This window comes from Schistocerca americana, chromosome 2 (assembly GCF_021461395.2).
Source record: "Schistocerca americana isolate TAMUIC-IGC-003095 chromosome 2, iqSchAmer2.1, whole genome shotgun sequence".
Taxonomy (NCBI): Eukaryota; Metazoa; Arthropoda; class Insecta; order Orthoptera; family Acrididae; genus Schistocerca; species Schistocerca americana.
Window position 1 is genome coordinate 634,962,490 of NC_060120.1, and position 18,175 is coordinate 634,980,664.

General features: G+C 38.2%; 1 protein-coding gene across 2 annotated transcripts in view; it reads right to left on the reverse strand.

The window, feature by feature from the left end:
* LOC124595183 (phenoloxidase 1-like) overlaps nt 1-18,175 on the reverse strand; it is a 263,543-nt gene that overhangs the window by 57,327 nt on the left and 188,041 nt on the right. For both annotated transcript variants that reach the window (XM_047133801.1, XM_047133800.1), the window contains exon 10: nt 2,872-3,000. In XM_047133801.1, the coding sequence (XP_046989757.1) occupies nt 2,872-3,000 (129 nt within the window). The remainder of the gene's footprint in view (nt 1-2,871; nt 3,001-18,175) is intronic.

Consider the following 18,175-nt stretch of genomic DNA (forward strand, 5'->3'; position numbering starts at 1 on the left):
AATACAATTTAAGCATTTTATCAGGGTTGCCACAAGTTTCCCAAGCGCAATTCCCTGATATTTCCCTGTTTTCCAGACAAGCTTTAGCATTTTTCCCTGACAAAATTTTGAGATTTCAGGGGTAAATTAAGATGTAAGTTGACAATGTCTTTGCAGTTACGATATGAGAAACATCAGTGCAAATGAAGAAATATCTAAAAAAAACTCGCAAGCAGATGGTGTTTCCTTATGTGAGCAAAAATCTTTAGTACTAACATCAACATATTTTGTAATGAACTATTTTTAGATGTAGAAAGCACACCAAACAGTATATGTGTTTCATTAAGATCACTGATGTTATTTTATTTCAATAAAATGAAACACATTTGGTGACAAAAATATGCATTTCCCTGGCGTTGCAAAATGTGTTTCAAATACCTTCACTGATTTCAGAACCAACTTCAGAAACAAAGTATGTCTCTTGAAAGAAGTGTACAAGGTGTGGAAGAATTGTGTAAACCAACACTGTAGATGACTGTCAACAAAATGTTGGTTCTATTATGTTCCTTATTGGCAGTTATTACCCACTGTGTTATATCTATTATTTTATATGTACTGTGTGATTTTTCTTTTGAGAAATATATGAGTACATAGCGTTCAAACTGCCATAATTTTCTTCTTCTTATCATTCATACTTTTTAACATATAAACTACTTTTGAAGTGTCAAAATGCACTAGAACAAATAAAGTACATATAAAACACCACACTGTACAACACACGTGCGCTGAGACAGTAACAGTTCTTGAAATCCATCATCCATTGTCTCTGGCCTGCTGAGGAGCACCACATTCCTGGGTCCATGGATAAACCATGATAATCCGCTGCATTATGACACACATAAATAGACCCAGCCTACAGGCAGATTGGTGACACTAGATCCGATGGCAAGGGCCAGCACATTAGTGGGAACTTAATGTGCTTCAGATTGGCAGGCCCGATCTGTTACAAATACCCGCGGAAATGGCCTCCAACTTTGGCCCATCGTGGAAATCCATTCCTTTGTCCAGCCAGTTGTCACAAGTCAGAGACAGCTTGTTGATGAAATGAAACCATGGTGATTAATCCACACAACAGATAACTTGTTCAAATACTCAGAGAATCAATAAGAACGAGAATACATAGCAACTCACCATAAAGACCCACAGACAGACATGTAGAAAAGACAATCACACTCTCAAAACTAAATTTTCAGCGATACCTTTTGTCAGAAAATGAGAGCACACATACATTCACACAACCACACAGACATAACTCATGCACATGACTGCTGTCTCAGGCCACTGTGCCTACAGTCTGAGAATCAGATCCAAACAAATCACTCCTCATGCCTCCCTAACTCTCATTGGCAGCTGCTAAGCCAGCTGCAAGAAGTGGTAGCAGCACTGACTGCAGGCTGAGGGGAGTGGTAGGAAGGGAAGAAGCAGTAGGATTGAGGGAGTAGGGAAGTAGCACACGTACTCAGCTGCTCCGAGCCAGTGATGATGTATGACAGTTCAGTAAACAAACCACCTACTGAGACAAAAGATGAGATTTTTCCAGTGTTTTTTTTTTCAAATTTCCCTGATATTTTCCTAATTTCCCTGACATGTTTCAAATTCCCCGAATACTCCCTGATTTCCCGAACCTGTGGCAACCCTGTTTATATTTTGATAAAGACTAAATCAAGCAAGAGTTGAAGCGTATTTCGGATACTCCATCACCTAAGCTTCCATATGTGCTACAATTTTTTTTAAATAAACATATGTTTAAGTCATGTATTTCATATGGTTACATTTTATTATTATCCTGTAATAAATCAGGTAGCTTATTAGTCTTTTAGAAACACTGCAGTCATTAACAAAGCAGATTGAGTTCTATTGTTATTTAACTTGCTCCACAATCTATTGGTTTTGGACATTTGCATATTTCAGATGTGCCTTTAATTATTACTTGTCAACAAACTTTGTAGTCACTGCTTAACATAAGAATATAGGTGAACTCTTATAGTATTGTATAGGTATAAGTATCACAGACAGTATATTGAACATTGTTATTTCTGTTATGAGCATCATTTGCTGGGACAGAGCATGGAAACTTCAAGTGAAGATCCCAATACCAAGTATCAATTCACTCAGCTTTTGAGTAGTGACCAGATTAGATACTGAATTGATCTATACTGTGCCTCAACTATTATACACTTCATGTGCTACAAAACTGTTGAGGGTTTCATTGCTGCTTGTAGCTATATTGCCTGTTGGCTTTCATCTTGGGATCTTTGGACAATATTTGTTTTGTGATTTTTCTGATCATTTTGTCAGCATAAGTGACTGACAAAATCAAAGACTCAGCCTTCATCCACAGGAATGGAGTGTGAATCTAACTATTCATGAAACATCAGAAAAATCATAACACAATCATCAGCCAAAGATCCCAAAACAGAAGACAACTGGCTTCATGTGCTTTCCAGTTCACTAACAACTTGCCATCAATATTGTACCAACATGAACCAAACATCAAGCGAGAAGACCTTTTCCATGCTTTGAGTGTCAAGAGGTGATGTTCATGTACTCCCACATCTGAGTAATGCACTATGGTTAATACAGGTATTTGTGTGGGAATCTGTACTCAGTAGTTTAGAACTTATTATTGGTGGAATGGCTGCTCACACATTTCTCTCCTATTACAATTGGAAATAGCTGGCAACAAATCCTGCCCAGGTGCCAGACTGAACTGTTTCCCTCTCTGTGGTGGCGTATGTGGTACTTCCCGACAAAGCAACTACCATTAAGCTAATTACCCATAAGTGAAATTCACCTACTGCATACAGAGTTCCAATGAACACTAATTATTACCTGTTGAACTGTATACCTTGCAAACATGTTTTGAAGTTCTTGGAAGATATCATCAAGGTATTTGTGCCATCTATAGAAAACTGGATCTCTCATTGACACTGCTGTATCTCCCATTACGCCAATTCCTTCCTGAAAAACAGAACTACATAACTGAATGTACTGTTTATAATGTACAATACAAATGAATGAATAAGGAATTAAAACAGTAACATTACTCCAAGACTTGACACTTCTTTGGTGGTGAATTAAAAAAAATGTTGAAACTAAAAGAAATGAAGCTATGAAGAATGTGATGCCATTTGCTATTGGCGTCAATAAGACTTATGCAATCTGAATTCTGTCATGATGAGATAGCTCATATAGTATGAAACACCATTTAAAATACACAATTGTATCACACACAGTTAATTCCTTTTACTCAAGGAGATCTCATTCCAAGTGCAAATCAAACTTACCTCTTACTAATAACTTGCTTAGATTGAATTCTTTTTGTTGCAGACCAAGCAAGAGCTGCTACTGGACACTTTCTGTGTCAAAACATAATCTCAACAGTTTGAAAAAAAATTTTGTTGGCCATACTTACGTTGTAACAGTTTAAGTCAGCTGTAGCCGATATGTGTAGCATTCATATCATCTACAGAGTAGAAGACATTAAACACATCATGTGCAGCACACTATCTGCATCTACATCCATATGCAGCAAGCCATTGTAAAATGCATGGCAGAGGCACTAATCACTGTACCATGTATTAGGTCATCTTCTCATTTAATTTGCATGTGGAGAAGGGAAAAGATTGACTGGTGTTGGAATGTGGGAAATTTATATTGAGAGTACTGTCAGTGTCAAGAGAGTACTCAACAGTAAGTGTATATATGTTTCAGGCACAGCAATCAATGAGTCCTGTTCAGCTCATGTATTCATAGTGTACAGTTTGATGTAGGCTGTATTGATCTTCTTGTTAATAAATATTCTTAAATAAATACAGTAGCATTCTGCTTGTGTCTGTGTATGTGCGGATGGATATGTGTGTGTGTGCGAGTGTATACCTGTCCTTTTTTCCCCCTAAGGTAAGTCTTTCCGCTCCCGAGATTGGAATGACTCCTTACCCTCTCCCTTAAAACCCACATCCTTTCGTCTTTCCCTCTCCTTCCCTCTTTCCTGATGAAGCAACCGTTTGTTGTGAAAGCTTGAATTTTGTGTGTATGTTTGTGTTTGTTTGTGTGTCTATCGACCTGCCAGCGCTTTTGTTTGGTAAGTCTCATCATCTTTGTTTTTAGATATGTTTATATTTATAGTTGTTTGTGTGTATCAAAATTGATGATGATGCAAATTTTCATGAATTTTGGGGGTTTTCTGTTAGTGTTTGGTGACAGTCTTGGATTGTGTTTGTTAGGTATCATGAATGTTGGTTTACTATCAAAGGTTGGGTTACATATTTGATGTCAGTTATATGAGTGGATTTTAGTTTGTGTGTTAGGTATATAGGGTAAGTGAAGATTTGGATAATGGATTTGATATTTTCACTACGTTGGTTTTTGGTACTTTGTGTTTCATTTCAAATGGAAAAGAGGTCAATTGACATTTAGGGTAGTAGGTTTTTGATTTGTGTCTGGGTTTCCAGCATGTTGATTGAGTTACAAATGTCAAGTGATATTTCAAATGTTCTTTGTTTTTGTATTGTTTTATGTTAAATTTTGCGAATTTTGAAGGCTTGATTTTTGGGTTAATATTTGCTCTTGAATGGTGTCATTATTTCTACTGGCATATATTTAGCTTTTTCTGCCCCAAACTCCCCACTTCTTGAGGTCATTCTATTAGTTTCAGTTTGTTGCTGAAGTTAAATATTCGTATTTGATTTATGTTTGTTCAAATCTGTTATGAGTGGCATCGTCATCACCATATTGTACATGGTCAAAGTAGATATCTGGAATCACAACTTTTGGTAATCCCCTGTTTTGACATAGATGCATGAACCTCTACTCATTAAAGATGTCTTACATTATGAGTCTGTCCATTAACAGAATCATAATATTTTGCGTTGATTTCCGTGTCTCTACACCAGTGCTCAGTGATACATACCAAAATGCAGTCCAAAGATTGCAGTTCAAATTTAAATAGCTTTATTTTATATTATGTTGATTGCACGTTTAGATAAAGAATTGTTAAGTTTTTGAAATTAACTTGCCCTCATCATTTTATTTTATAATAGCATCTAGTAACTATATGTTTTGGTGTGTCAGAATCAGTCTTGTAAGTGTGTGGTACAGAAGATTTTAAACTGATGGAGGCATTTGTAAGGCAATGGAACATGTTGCTTGGATTTGTCATAAAAAAGACCTGCTTCTCATGCCCTTGTCATCATATGTGCTCAGTTGGACTACCATCAGTTTATTCATAAGATCACATTAGCACTCCCATATTCATGGACTGTTCCTTAAACAGTTATACAATCTGAGTGTGACAGGATGGTGCACTGACTTGGTGAAAGTACTGGTTCCAAGTGAACAAAGAGCCACCTGTAATTGGACAATAGGTTCCTGTATATTCATCAGTGAGATAATGTTATCAGTGGACCCTTTTTCTGTGGTTTCTTTTGTTGGAAGTTGGTATAATAACACACAAGAACTACCACATTACATTACTAGCTTATATGATGAATACAAGTTTGTGTTACTACAGATAGTTCCCACATAGCACATAGGAGCTAATAATAGATTAAAACAACGCATTGTTGGGCAAAATACACAGATTTTTTTTTATATTATAGTGGGAAAATCTGAAGTGAAGCAGGGAAATAAGCAATTCAGACAATCAAGAAACAGAAACTTTTGAAATACGGTGCTACACAAGACTAATGAAAATTAGATATGTAGACTGAATAAGTGATAAGGCAGCACTGAATAAAATTGAGGAAAAAAAAAGAAATCGGTGGTACAACCCGACTAAAAGAAGGTATCAGTTGATAGAACACAACCTGGGGCATCAAGGACCTGTAAAATGAAGGATGTGTAGTCATAAAATTACCACAACAACAATACTGTGGTCTCTCATTTTAATCATGGCACAACATACTTCACACATTGTGTGTAAACAATGACATCTGTTATTTGTGAAGTAATACTGCTAGCCCCCGTTTTATTAGCCAACCATCAAGTAATGTGGGAAGATGATCTAGTCTACATCAGGTGTCCAAAAGACTGTATAAATATGGAACATTCCGCATTGTAAAAGTTTAGCAGTCAATTGAAGAATCAGCATTATATACTGTTTATAATACTGGGCTGATGACTGCGACTTTTGAGAAGTTTTGTGATATTATGTGCAGGCCCACCATCACATTTCTCAGCCAAATGTGGACCTAATCATTGTGGAGCACAATCTTGATACTTGTTGTGGTGTTATAGACCAGCACCAATATGTTTTTTCACCAAAATAATGTGGCAGATTACGCAAGTGATGCCTATCAGCACATTAATGAAAATACTTATCTTTTTCTCTACAGTCTTATTCCATACTGTATGTTCCCAATGTCACTGCCTATAGAACTAGTTTGTTAATTGGGTGTTATGTCACACACATTTATGTCATACATATTTATTTCATAAACAAAAACATCACTGGAAAACAATAGTTCAAGGCGTCCCACAAAGCTGCATACTTGGTTCAAGCCCATTTATGTTCTATGTGTAAGATTTGCCATTAATATCAGCTCCCCACTAGTTTTGTTTGTAGAAAATAAAAGAGGTATGCATACAGAAATGCTGTTACTCAGTAGATGAATTCATGAAGTATTAACTGGCAATCCAAGCTGCATAAAACTTGTTTATATATCCCATTAAGTCTATATACCTCAAAATGAACCTACACCTTTGTGGTTCTTGCAGGATGAACTGGTAATTCATGTTGGATAAACCTTCTTTATATATTCCATTATGTCTATATGCCTTGAAATGAACCATTACTTTTATGATGCCTGTTCATGACAATAAATCTGTGTTAAATGCTCTATTCAATACCACTCAAATTCTGAGAATGTTTATTTGTAAATGCAAAACATATTTTCTTTGTGGGAATTTCTGGGATCATTATGATGTTTGGTGACTATTCTTTGAAATTTCATTCATCATATTATATTTTTGATTATATTTTGAAAATCCATTTCTTGCACTACTGTATTGCTCATGAAAATGTTTATTACCCCATGAAATTGCATCTCCTTCTATCATCAGTAACTCATAGATATTTGAGCATTTAACATTATCTAAATGCCAAAAGTACATTGCAAAATTATCCCCAAATTTATTTATTTGGATTATTACTATAAAATTTGTTTAAGTCTTGAATATTAATATTCCAGTAAATGTGAAATTGAGCTTTCTGTAAACACTCATCTTTGACTCATTGCACCACTGAGTCATGCTGTCTTTGTATACTGCATGTTTTGTAAGAGTTTTGAGGAGTCATTGGTGCATGCTTACACAGGACTGACTTGGTGAGTCATGGCTGTGACTTGCCTCATATAAAATGGAGTGTAATTATTGTCTTGTGAGCTGAATTCTGTCAAATATGCATGAAATCAAAACATTAATTTCTGTTAATCAACAAGACTGAAAAAGAATACAAATATTTCAAACTGAAAGCCAGAGTTTATTTCCAAAGTAACCAATTTCATTCAGGCTGTTATATGATGATAATGAGATTTGTCACGACAATTTATTTCTTGACAACAAAGTGTCTTCAGAGAAACACATCAGACTTTGGTCTCTCATGAATCATCCCCTAACAGATTATTGGTTGGTGAACTGAGGCATCAATCATACAAGAAAGTCAAGATGAGTATCTACATTGTTCTATAAAATTTTGGGATAACTGCTGGATGTCTGTAAATTTCTGATACGATATTTATTGATAGAATCTTCTGGCCATCTTCAGCTGAATACTGGTGTTCCTAGTTGGAACTACACTTGCATCACTTGAGCACATGCTCTTCTGCTGTGAGCCTGTGCACTCTGTGGTGACACCTTTCCACTTTGATATCAAAATAACTGGTTTTGGATGGTAAGATCTCAGGATGGTTCCGATTATGCAGAGCAGAATTCTGTAAACACCTGCTTTCTGCAGCTGTAAGTCATCTTTAATAGATATTGTAGCACCCACCTATGATGCAGTCAAATACCTGATATCTTTACTCAAACCCATTGGAGGCAAGTGTCCACATCATATAAGAAATTCGACTGATTTTATCAGCAGACTCCACTCACTTAAGCTTCAAAGCCGCAATTTGATCAGTTTTGACACTGTTTCACTTTTTACAAATGTGCCTGTGATGGAGTCATTACGTCTCATTGGCAATACGTCTGGGGCTGACTTTAGAGCATTGTTTGAGAATACTCCCTCCTCAGCATACATTTTTTTCAACAAAGAGTTTTTTTGAACAACCTGACAATGTCACTATAGTGAGTCCTTTGTGTCCCCTGGAGGCCAATCATTTTATGGAAGAATTGAGAAGCAAGCACTTGCCTCAACCATTTTAAAAACAACAGTATTTTAGCATTATATTTCTGAGACTTCTATAGTTTGGCCTCATAATTTGGACAGTCTCCAAGAGTTCCTTAGGCATCTGAACTCCTTCAGCATCTGGACTCCATATATCAAAAAATTAAATTTACTATGGAGACAGAGAAAGATAGTTGCTTGCCATTTGTAGATGCCTTGGTACAACATAAAACGTTGGCACAATTGGGCATTCAGTGTTTCACGCTGATTCTTATTTACAATCTACTAGTTGCCACCATCCTACACAAATGATGGACATGCTAAAGATCTTGATCCACCAAGCCCATACCATCTCAGATGCCAATACCCTGCAAACAGAAGTGGAAAACCTATAACCTGTGTTCCTGGACAATGGATATTTATCTCAATGAGTACAGAGTGCACTACAGAAATACAAATGTCAAATCTTCCTTGCGTGCTGTGTGGTTCTTTAGTGGATACTAGAGTGAGGAACAAATGCTATTAATGAACAGTGAATTGAGAAATTAATTTATTCTGCATCTAATAACAAACAGTAAAAATAATACTTGACTTTGTTATTGTAGTGGCAGTGGCAGTGGCTAACAGTAGATATGAATGTAGAAATACATACTGTCACAAAAGATTTATAAATCTAACAATGGAAAAGCCAGGATGGAATGTAACAATATTATGAAAAGGAAAGTTGCTACTCACAATATAGCGGAGATGCTGAGTCATAGATAGGCACAACAAAAAGACTCTCACAATTAGAGCTTTCAGCCATTAAGGCCTTCATCAACAATAGATGACAGACACACATACACACACACACACACACACACACACACACACACATGTGAACACAACTCGTCCATACAACTGCAGTCTCAGGCAAATGCAGTTACATTTGCGTGAGTGTGTGCGTGTGTGTGTGTGTGTGTGTGTGTGTGTGTGTTTCTGTCGTCTGTTACTGACGAAGGCCTTAATGGCTGAAAGCTTTAATTGTGAGAGTCTTTTAGTTGTGCCCATCTACGACTCAGCATCTCTGCTGCATGGTGAGTAGCAACTTTCCTTTTCACAATATAGATTTATAACTCTGTCATTCTTCACTAAAATGTCTATTCAGAAGATGTGAAGCCCTAGCCAATATGAAACTTTGTAGACATTGTTCAACTGGCAAACACACAAAATGGGCTCAGTACATGAATGTTTGAACTTAAATATACCAGCTGCTGGAGCCTCGGAGAGGGGATGTTTGCACTTCATTGGCAGTTGTGTTATCATTCATGACAGTGCCCTCATGCTATGGTGGCAACTGTGGGAAAAGTGGCTCCATAACTGGTGGTACATCTTTGAAAGTGCAGTCAACCCGATGGGGGCCAATGCTACACAAGTAAGAGGATGAGGTTTTCAAAATGACTGCTTGTCTACCACATATTGGAAATGTTTCACCTGCAATAGGCAGAATATTAAGAAGACATAAAGTAAAAGTAATCTTTCAAGATCACTCAAAGTCAACCAAGTACGCTCACCAGCTGCTGGAAAAAGCAGTAATTTATAAGATTCCATGTAGTTGTGGGAGACATATGTGGGTACTACAAAAATGACTACAAGAGCACAAGGGCAATTACAGAAGTGGGGAGATTGACAGAACAGCTTGTAGTGCTTTGAGAATTTCTGCGTAAATTCCAGAACCATTTGGCCTTCCTCTGTCTCAAACCCATGATATTTTAAATAGAAGTGTGAGAGAGACAAATATAACCTATTGCGCATTGCATGTTCGTGTGCGCAGGTCTAAAAACAGTCACGAGCAAAATGAGGATGCGGCGGCCGAACAGTGGCCAACAAGTACTTACTGTATGATTCATAGAGCGTCAATGTATGTGAGAAGAGACTGTGCTATTCTTTGCTGGTTTAGTGACTGTGTGATTGTTAAGAACAAATGAAGAAATGAAATTAGAGTTTTAAGTAATTCATGTGTTGGACTTGCTAGAAGCAAGACATGTTCATATTTTCAGGTGGTTATTAAACCAACACTGTTGTAAATGTATCCTATTAATCTAATGTTTTACAACTTGGTTGACTCGAATGAGTTTGAATATTTATATGAGAAGTGGTGAATTTTTTTTCTGGAAGCTGAAATATACCATGACTGAACTAAAAGTATTCTTCGAGTACCAAATTATTTCAAGAATAGAGAGAGAGTCTGATAAATTCCCTTAACAAGCATTATTCTTCAAAGAAGTTTTTGGAGATTGACTTGGCTGGCTATCCAGAGAAGAAGATCGGCTGTGCATACCACATAAGACAACCTATGGGAGAGAGGTGGGAAGTTTCCAAATCAGCTCCACATCACTTCTTGTCATCTAAAGCATTAGAACATGGTAACCATGACAGGACAGAAGAAAACAGGTATTTTGGAATGAAAACAAGATAAGAAGATATTATGTGCTGCCATAGCAACCGAGCAAAACAAGACAAAAGAACCAGTTTACGGAAATGGATTCTGCCTAAAAATTCAAATGGTGAAAATTAGAAAATGCCAAAAAAGACATAAGAAAGTAATAATGTTACAAGAACAGAGAGAAGATCTTGACATATTAGACTAAGAAGAGATACAATGAGAATAATTCAACTAAGAAGATCCAGTGTGGGGAGTATACAGCTCTCACACATATCCCGGCGATGCCAACGCGGAAACCACCAACCGACGACAACGGCACCAGTTGCTGTTCACTGGTGCTGATTCCACACCCGCTCACCAACACAGCGTGAAACTCTATGCCAGGTGAGTGTAAAACAATAATTGTTTGAGTATAAATTTGAAGAAACTGTTCAATAGATTGTATTTGTGTATTTATTATACATATAATTATTTTTTTTAAATGCTTACTAGATCTAAAATTGGTAAAACCATGGAAAATGTACAGTTAGTTGGAGAAACTTCAGGCCAGTCATGGCTATGAGAATGAGTAGAGAAATGCCAGACTGGAGTAAGTTAGCAAATTTAATTAAAGCACAAATTGCAGCTTCAAATGCTCAAATTGCGACTATAAGTGAAAAACTAGATGCCCAGAGGGCAGATTCAGTGGCTTTGAGAAACAAATTAAATGAGACTTTAAATTCTAAATTAAATGCTCAGAATGAAACTCTAAGGAAAGAAATAGGTTTGGTACATTCCAGCTTAAATGCTCAAAGTGAAGTTCTAAATGACCAGAGTGAAACCTTGAATAATCAAGCAACAAATATAGGTTTACTAAAGACTAAATTTGACACACTAAATAGTAAAGTTGAAAATTTGAAATTAGATTTAAAGAAAGACTTAACAAGTTCTTTAAACTTTCATGTAAATCGACTATTCACTGACTTGAGTCAGAAACAGAATGATCAAATCCAAGATTTAGCAACAAGGTTAGAATTTGATATTGAGGAAAAATGTAATAAGGTAGAAACCGAAATCAATGAAAAATTAGGATCATTTGAAAACGTATGTAATGTTAAGTTCGATGCTGTAGCAGAGATTACATACGGTAAGACAGAGCACTGATAAGCAAGAGAAGTTGATACTAACTATCCAGTTACAAATTACATGCATGAATACATGAGTAGATACTGTGGAAAGAAATTTCAGAGAGAAACTAGTGAACGTTGAGATTATAAATGTAAATAGTTTGGAGGAACAGGTGGAAGAACTTATAGATGGAAAAGTTTCCAGAAACATATTTCCTATTTTATCTTCTGAACTTAGTGATACCAAGAGAGGTATGGATGACCTATGGAGAGAAGTCAAACTTATCAGGAACAAGCAGAAAAATGAATAACTTCACCTGATGTTGTGTTACCTAGTGATGTGGTGATTTTTTTGCAGTGGGGAGGCTTTCAAACTAAATTTAATGAGAAGTACTGGTGTGCACTTGCTCAAGTGAAGTTAATATCCGAGCCATGGGATCCAGGTGGAGTCATCTAATCTCCCAGGGACATTAACGTTCTGTGTTAATGGGCAGAGTGACAACCATCGGATCCTGAGTTATTTTCGGTGTTTCTTCTGTAGTAAAATTTTCCTGCACCAAATTCCCCCAACTTCTTACACTATTCTATCATCCCCCACTTAGAGGTTATTAGAGAAACATACCAGTGAGAAATTTTGATTACATCACCCAAAACTGCTCCTGGTACATGACTGTGTCATCCTCAGTTGTTAGAGAGTTGTGCCTGCTAGGAATTTTGATTGCATCTTCCTCTGTTATTCCAGAGGTGCCCCTACCTGTCCTCATGACTCGTCCCGGCTCACCCCAACTTACCCCAACTTTACTAGCTGGCGACATGAGGTAGGAATTGGTATGCATATTATCCCTGAAATAAATATAATAGAGGGAAACATTCCACGTGGGAAAAATATATCTAAAAACAAAGATGATGTGACTTACCAAACGAAAGTGCTGGCAGGTTGATAGACACACAGACAAACACATACATACACACAAAATTCAAGCTTTTGCAACCAACCGTTGCTTCGTCAGGAAAGAGGGAAGGAGAGGGAAAGGAGTCATTCCAATCCCGGGAGCGGAAAGACTTACCTTAGGGGGAAAAAAGGACAGGTATACACTTGCACACACACACATATCCATCCGCACATACACACACACACACACACACACACACACACACACACACACACACACAAGCAGACATTTGTAAAGCAGACATTTGTATGTGCAGACATTTGTATGTGCGGATGGATATGTGTGTGTGTGTGTGTGTGTGTGTGTGTGTGTGTGTGTGTGTGTGTGTGTGCGAGTGTATACCTGTCCTTTTTTCCCCCTAAGGTAAGTCTTTCTGCTCCTGGGATTGGAATGACTCCTTACCCTCTCCCTTAAAACCCACATCCTTTCGTCTTTCCCTCTCCTTCCCTCTTTCCTGACGAAGCAACGGTTGGTTGCGAAAGCTTGAATTTTGTGTGTATGTTTGTGTTTGTTTGTGTGTCTATCGACCTGCCAGCACTTTCGTTTGGTAAGTCACATCATCTTTGTTTTTAGATATATTTATCCCTGAAATAAGATAGATTAAATCTGCCTAGCCAGCCATTCTCTCCCGCGGTTTTGATTGTAATGTCGACAGCAGCCGATGTGGTCTCCACGTATAGTTAGGTTTTATTTTTGCCTGAATTAGTCCTTGTAAGTAATCTCTTCACCAGTTTTCTGTGCAAATCTGTGAGCAGAAGTCTGTGTGAAATCAACGTCATTAAAGTAGTATATTCTATTAATATGAATCATAATTACAATGATTCCAAAAATGGTTTTCTTGAAAGCTGCCTGGTAATCCATTTTTTTTGTCACATAGTTCTAAGTAAGTAGGGAGAGCCTTACCTAGACATAACTTTCAAAATAATTTCTGAAATCGTGAGAATACCATTCTCACACTGAATGTAAGATAATCGAGTTAAAGTCATTGAAGCATATTTTTCTTAGAATGGAATATTATAATTGTGGAAAACATAATATTATGTGACTTATTAAATGACTGTGATAGTGGGATGTATAATTTTATTCTTGGTACATAATATTTTATACATTAATGATATGAATATAATAGAGGGAAACATTCCACGTGGGAAAAATATATCTAAAAACAAAGATGATGTAACTTACCAAACAAAAGCATTGGTGTGTTGATAGAGGCACTAACAAACACAAACACACACACAAAATTCAAGCATTCGCAACCCACGGTTGATTCATCAGGAAAGAGGGAAGGAGAGGGAAAGACGAAAGGATGTGGGTTTTAAGGGAGAGGGTAAGGAGTCATTCCAATCTCGGGAGTGGAAAGACTTACCTTATGGGGAAAAAAGGACAGGTATACACTCGCACACACACACATATCCATCCGCACATATAGAGATACAAGCAGACATATGTAAAGGCAAAGAGTTTGGGCAGAGATGTCAGTCGAGGCGGAAGTACAGAGGCAAAGATGTTGTTGACTGACAGGTGAGGTATGAGCGGTGGCAACTTGAAATTAGCGGAGGTGGAGACTTGGTGGGTAACAGAAAGAGACGATATATTGAAGGGCAAGTTCCCATCTCCGGAGTTCTGATAGGTTGGTGTTAGTGGGAAGTATCCAGATAACCTGGACGGTGTAACACTGTGCCAAGATGTGCTGGCCGTGCACCAAGGCATGTTTAGCCACAGGGTGATCCTCATTACCAACAAACACTGTCTGCCTGTGTCCATTCATGTGAATGGACAGTTTGTTGCTGGTCATTCCCATATAGAAAGCTTCACAGTGTAGGTAGGTCAGTTGGTAAATCACGTGGGTGCTTTCACACGTGGCTCTACCTTTGATCGTGTACACCTTCTGGGTTACAGGACTGGAGTAGGTGGTGGTGGGAGGGTGCACAGCACAGGTTTTACACTGGGGGCAGTTACAAGGGTAGGAGCCAGAGGGTAGGGAAGGTGGTTTGGGGATTTCATAGGGATGAACCAAGAGGTTACGAAGGTTAGGTGGACGGCGGAAAGACACTCTTGGTGGAGTGGGGAGGATTTCATGAAGGATGGATCTCATTTCAGGGCACGATTTGAGGAAGTCGTATCCCTGCTGGAGAGCCACATTCAGAGTCTGATCCAGTCCCAGAAAGTATCCTGTCACAAGTGGGGCACTTTTGGGGTTCTTCTGTGGGAGTTTCTGGGTTTGAGCGGATGAGGAAGTGGCTCTGGTTATTTGCTTCTGTACCAGGTCGGGAGGGTAGTTGCAGGATGCAAAAGCTGTTTTCAGGTTGTTGGTGTAATGGTTCAGGGATTCAGGACTGGAGCAGATTCGTTTGCCACAAAGACCTAGGCTGTAGGGAAGGGACCGTTTTATATGGAATGGGTGGCAGCTGTCATAATGGAGGTAGTGTTGCTTGTTGGTGGGTTTGATGTGGACGGATGTGTGTAGCTGGCCATTGGACAGATGGAGGTCAACATCAAGGAAAGTGGCATGGGATTTGGAGTAGGATCAGGTGAATCTGATGGAACCAAAGCAGTTGAGGTTGGAGAGGAAATTCTGGAGTTCTTCTTCACTGTGAGTCCAGATCATGAAGAGGTCATCAATAAATCTGTACCAAACTTTGGGTTGGCAGGCCTGGGTAACCAAGAAGGCTTCCTCTAAGCGACCCATAAATAGGTTGGTGTACGAGGGGGCCATCCTGGTGCGCATGGCTGTTCCCTTTAATTGTTGGTATGTCAAGCCTTCGAAAGTGAAGAAGTTGTGAGTCAGGATGAAGCTGGCTAAGGTAATGAGGAAAGAGGTTTTAGGTAGGGTGGCAGGTGATCGGCATGAAAGGAAGTCCTCCATCACAGCGTGGCCCTGGATGTGTGGAATATTTGTGTATAAGGAGGTGGCATCAATGGTTACAAGGATGGTTTCCGGGGGTAACAGATTGGGTAAGGATTCCAGGCGTTTGAGAAAGTGGTTGTAGGAGACAATTTAAAATCATACCTCTTCCGGCTTCTTACCCCAGTACCTGAGAGGTAGGGATCCTGGGGAAGAGGGGTGGGAAGGGTTTCCTGGCTTTGGGGCTATCTTCTTTCTCTACTTCGATCCTAGCAATAACATCTATTTTCTTCCTTTCTTATTTCTTATCTTGAGGATCTGTCTACCTTTTCCCTCTTTCCATATTCATCTACTTCCATTGCTGAAGTCCTTCCTAGTTTCTGTGGTTTCCAATAACTTACAACTTATCTTCAGATAAGAAGGCCGAAGTATCAGACTACATGAAAACACTTCCGCATACACACAAAGAAATACAAATACACAAACAATGAAGTTACAGATTAAAAGGCTGTAAGAACCACCAAGGGTTGTAGGGGAAAAAGATACGTCTACATCTGGAAAAATGCACATATTGTTTTTTAAGTGATGGTTCTACAAACTGTTGCAGAACTTGCTTTGCAGCCATGAGACCACCACATTCATTTTGATAGGACTCAAGTACTGGCAGCCACATGTGGACACCATGAAAGGCTGTACAGAAGAGCCATAGAGACTGTAGAACACCCCAGGAATTTCAACAAGAAGGAGGAGGGCATGAAATTGAATGACATCTGGATTCTGGTACTGAAGAAGACATGTACCAATCTTCCACCATGGGGTAGAGAGCAACAGCAGACAAAGGCAGTCAACAATGGCCAATTGCACCCATGCATTCAAAACATCTGATGTCACACCGCTGTGCGGAAGCACGCAGAAGTGGAATTTTGCTGTAGTCAATAATGAGCCAGGGTGTGAATTGGACATTCAAAGAAGCTATGATCCCCCTTTAAAATTTACTCCACTGATGGGGATGAAACACTGGTTGCTTAGGTGAAATCAATTTGATCATGACATAATAGGCTGAAATGTTTTATTAAGTGTGATATCTGAAATCACAGACAGTGCTTGTAAGCTTAAGCATACTGATGAAAAACATCAGGATCTGATACTGTCTGTATAACTGGTCAACCTCAATCTGCTGTACTATATGAATTGTAGGTAATAGTGAGATACTACAAGTAAAAAACAGCTCTGTCATGAATTCAAAGTAGTAAGTACATTTTCACTAATAATGTGCAACAGGTGGCATAATATTCACAGAGTGTACAAATGCAGATAAATGGAGAACCCATTGCGAGCCATTCCAGGTCACTACTTCATTCAATTTTCAAAGTGGGAAATATGAGAGTTGTGTCACATTCTGGAAGCAGCCTGCAGGAGTTGTAGAAAACTGAAAGCTCCATGAGAGCTCCTCTTGTGGACAAAACATGACAACTGATACCAAGACATGATAGTCCACGTAATGTTCAAATTAACCATTCTGATAAGCATCATACCACTACAGTCAAATACAAGAAAAAGATTATTACATAGAAAAGAGGATACATAGGAAATAATGACAGATTGAACATCTGTGAACCATGTCGCGGAGAACCAGAGCATGAGACTATGCTTTGGTAATATGTAGGCTACATACTGTGGGCTGATATCCAGGTCAAAATGATAGATTTAATTTAGAATTAGACAAATCTGAGACTTTTGGTATACAATCAGTTTTTAATCCTATATTTTATTTTGTTATGTAATTAACATGCTTTTTTCTTTTCTTACTCTCATTCCTGTGAATGAAGTAGCTGCTGTACAATTTGCTTTTAGTTTCCCAGTGGCCAACCAGAGATATAATAGCAAATAAATAATTAAATAATGAAATTCTGTCATACATATATTGTGAGCCATTCTCCTTCTACCCTATAATACACATAATTTGCCTACTGTGAATTGTTCACCATTACAGTTGACACATGTAACACTGGGAGTGTAACAAGAACGAATTTGATGGGAACCACGATATTTAGAATACTTTGTTTGGCTGTTGCATTGTTTACTGATATGTCAAAAGTGAAGACAGTTGCACTGCATTGTAATGGGGTATATGGTGACATCTGGCAACTCATCCCATCAATAGTAGCACTAGCTGATAAATATTGGTTGCAAATATCAGCAAGAATTACAGAAACATGCATTTGGTTGTCTTTTATCACCTACAAGGTTTATTGTTGATCCTGACAAAATGTACACCCAACTTACAAAATATTTTAGAAGACAAACGCTTAAGCACAGAAACATACCTTAGATAACAACACTTAGCAACTAGGTTTGATTTCGTTAGCTCTTTTGCTTTTATTGATGGTTCAGATGACTCAGCTCTGAATCCTATGTGCCGGAACAGAAGCACGTAATTTTTTTTTTCCCACCATATGCTTGTGCCCACTAACA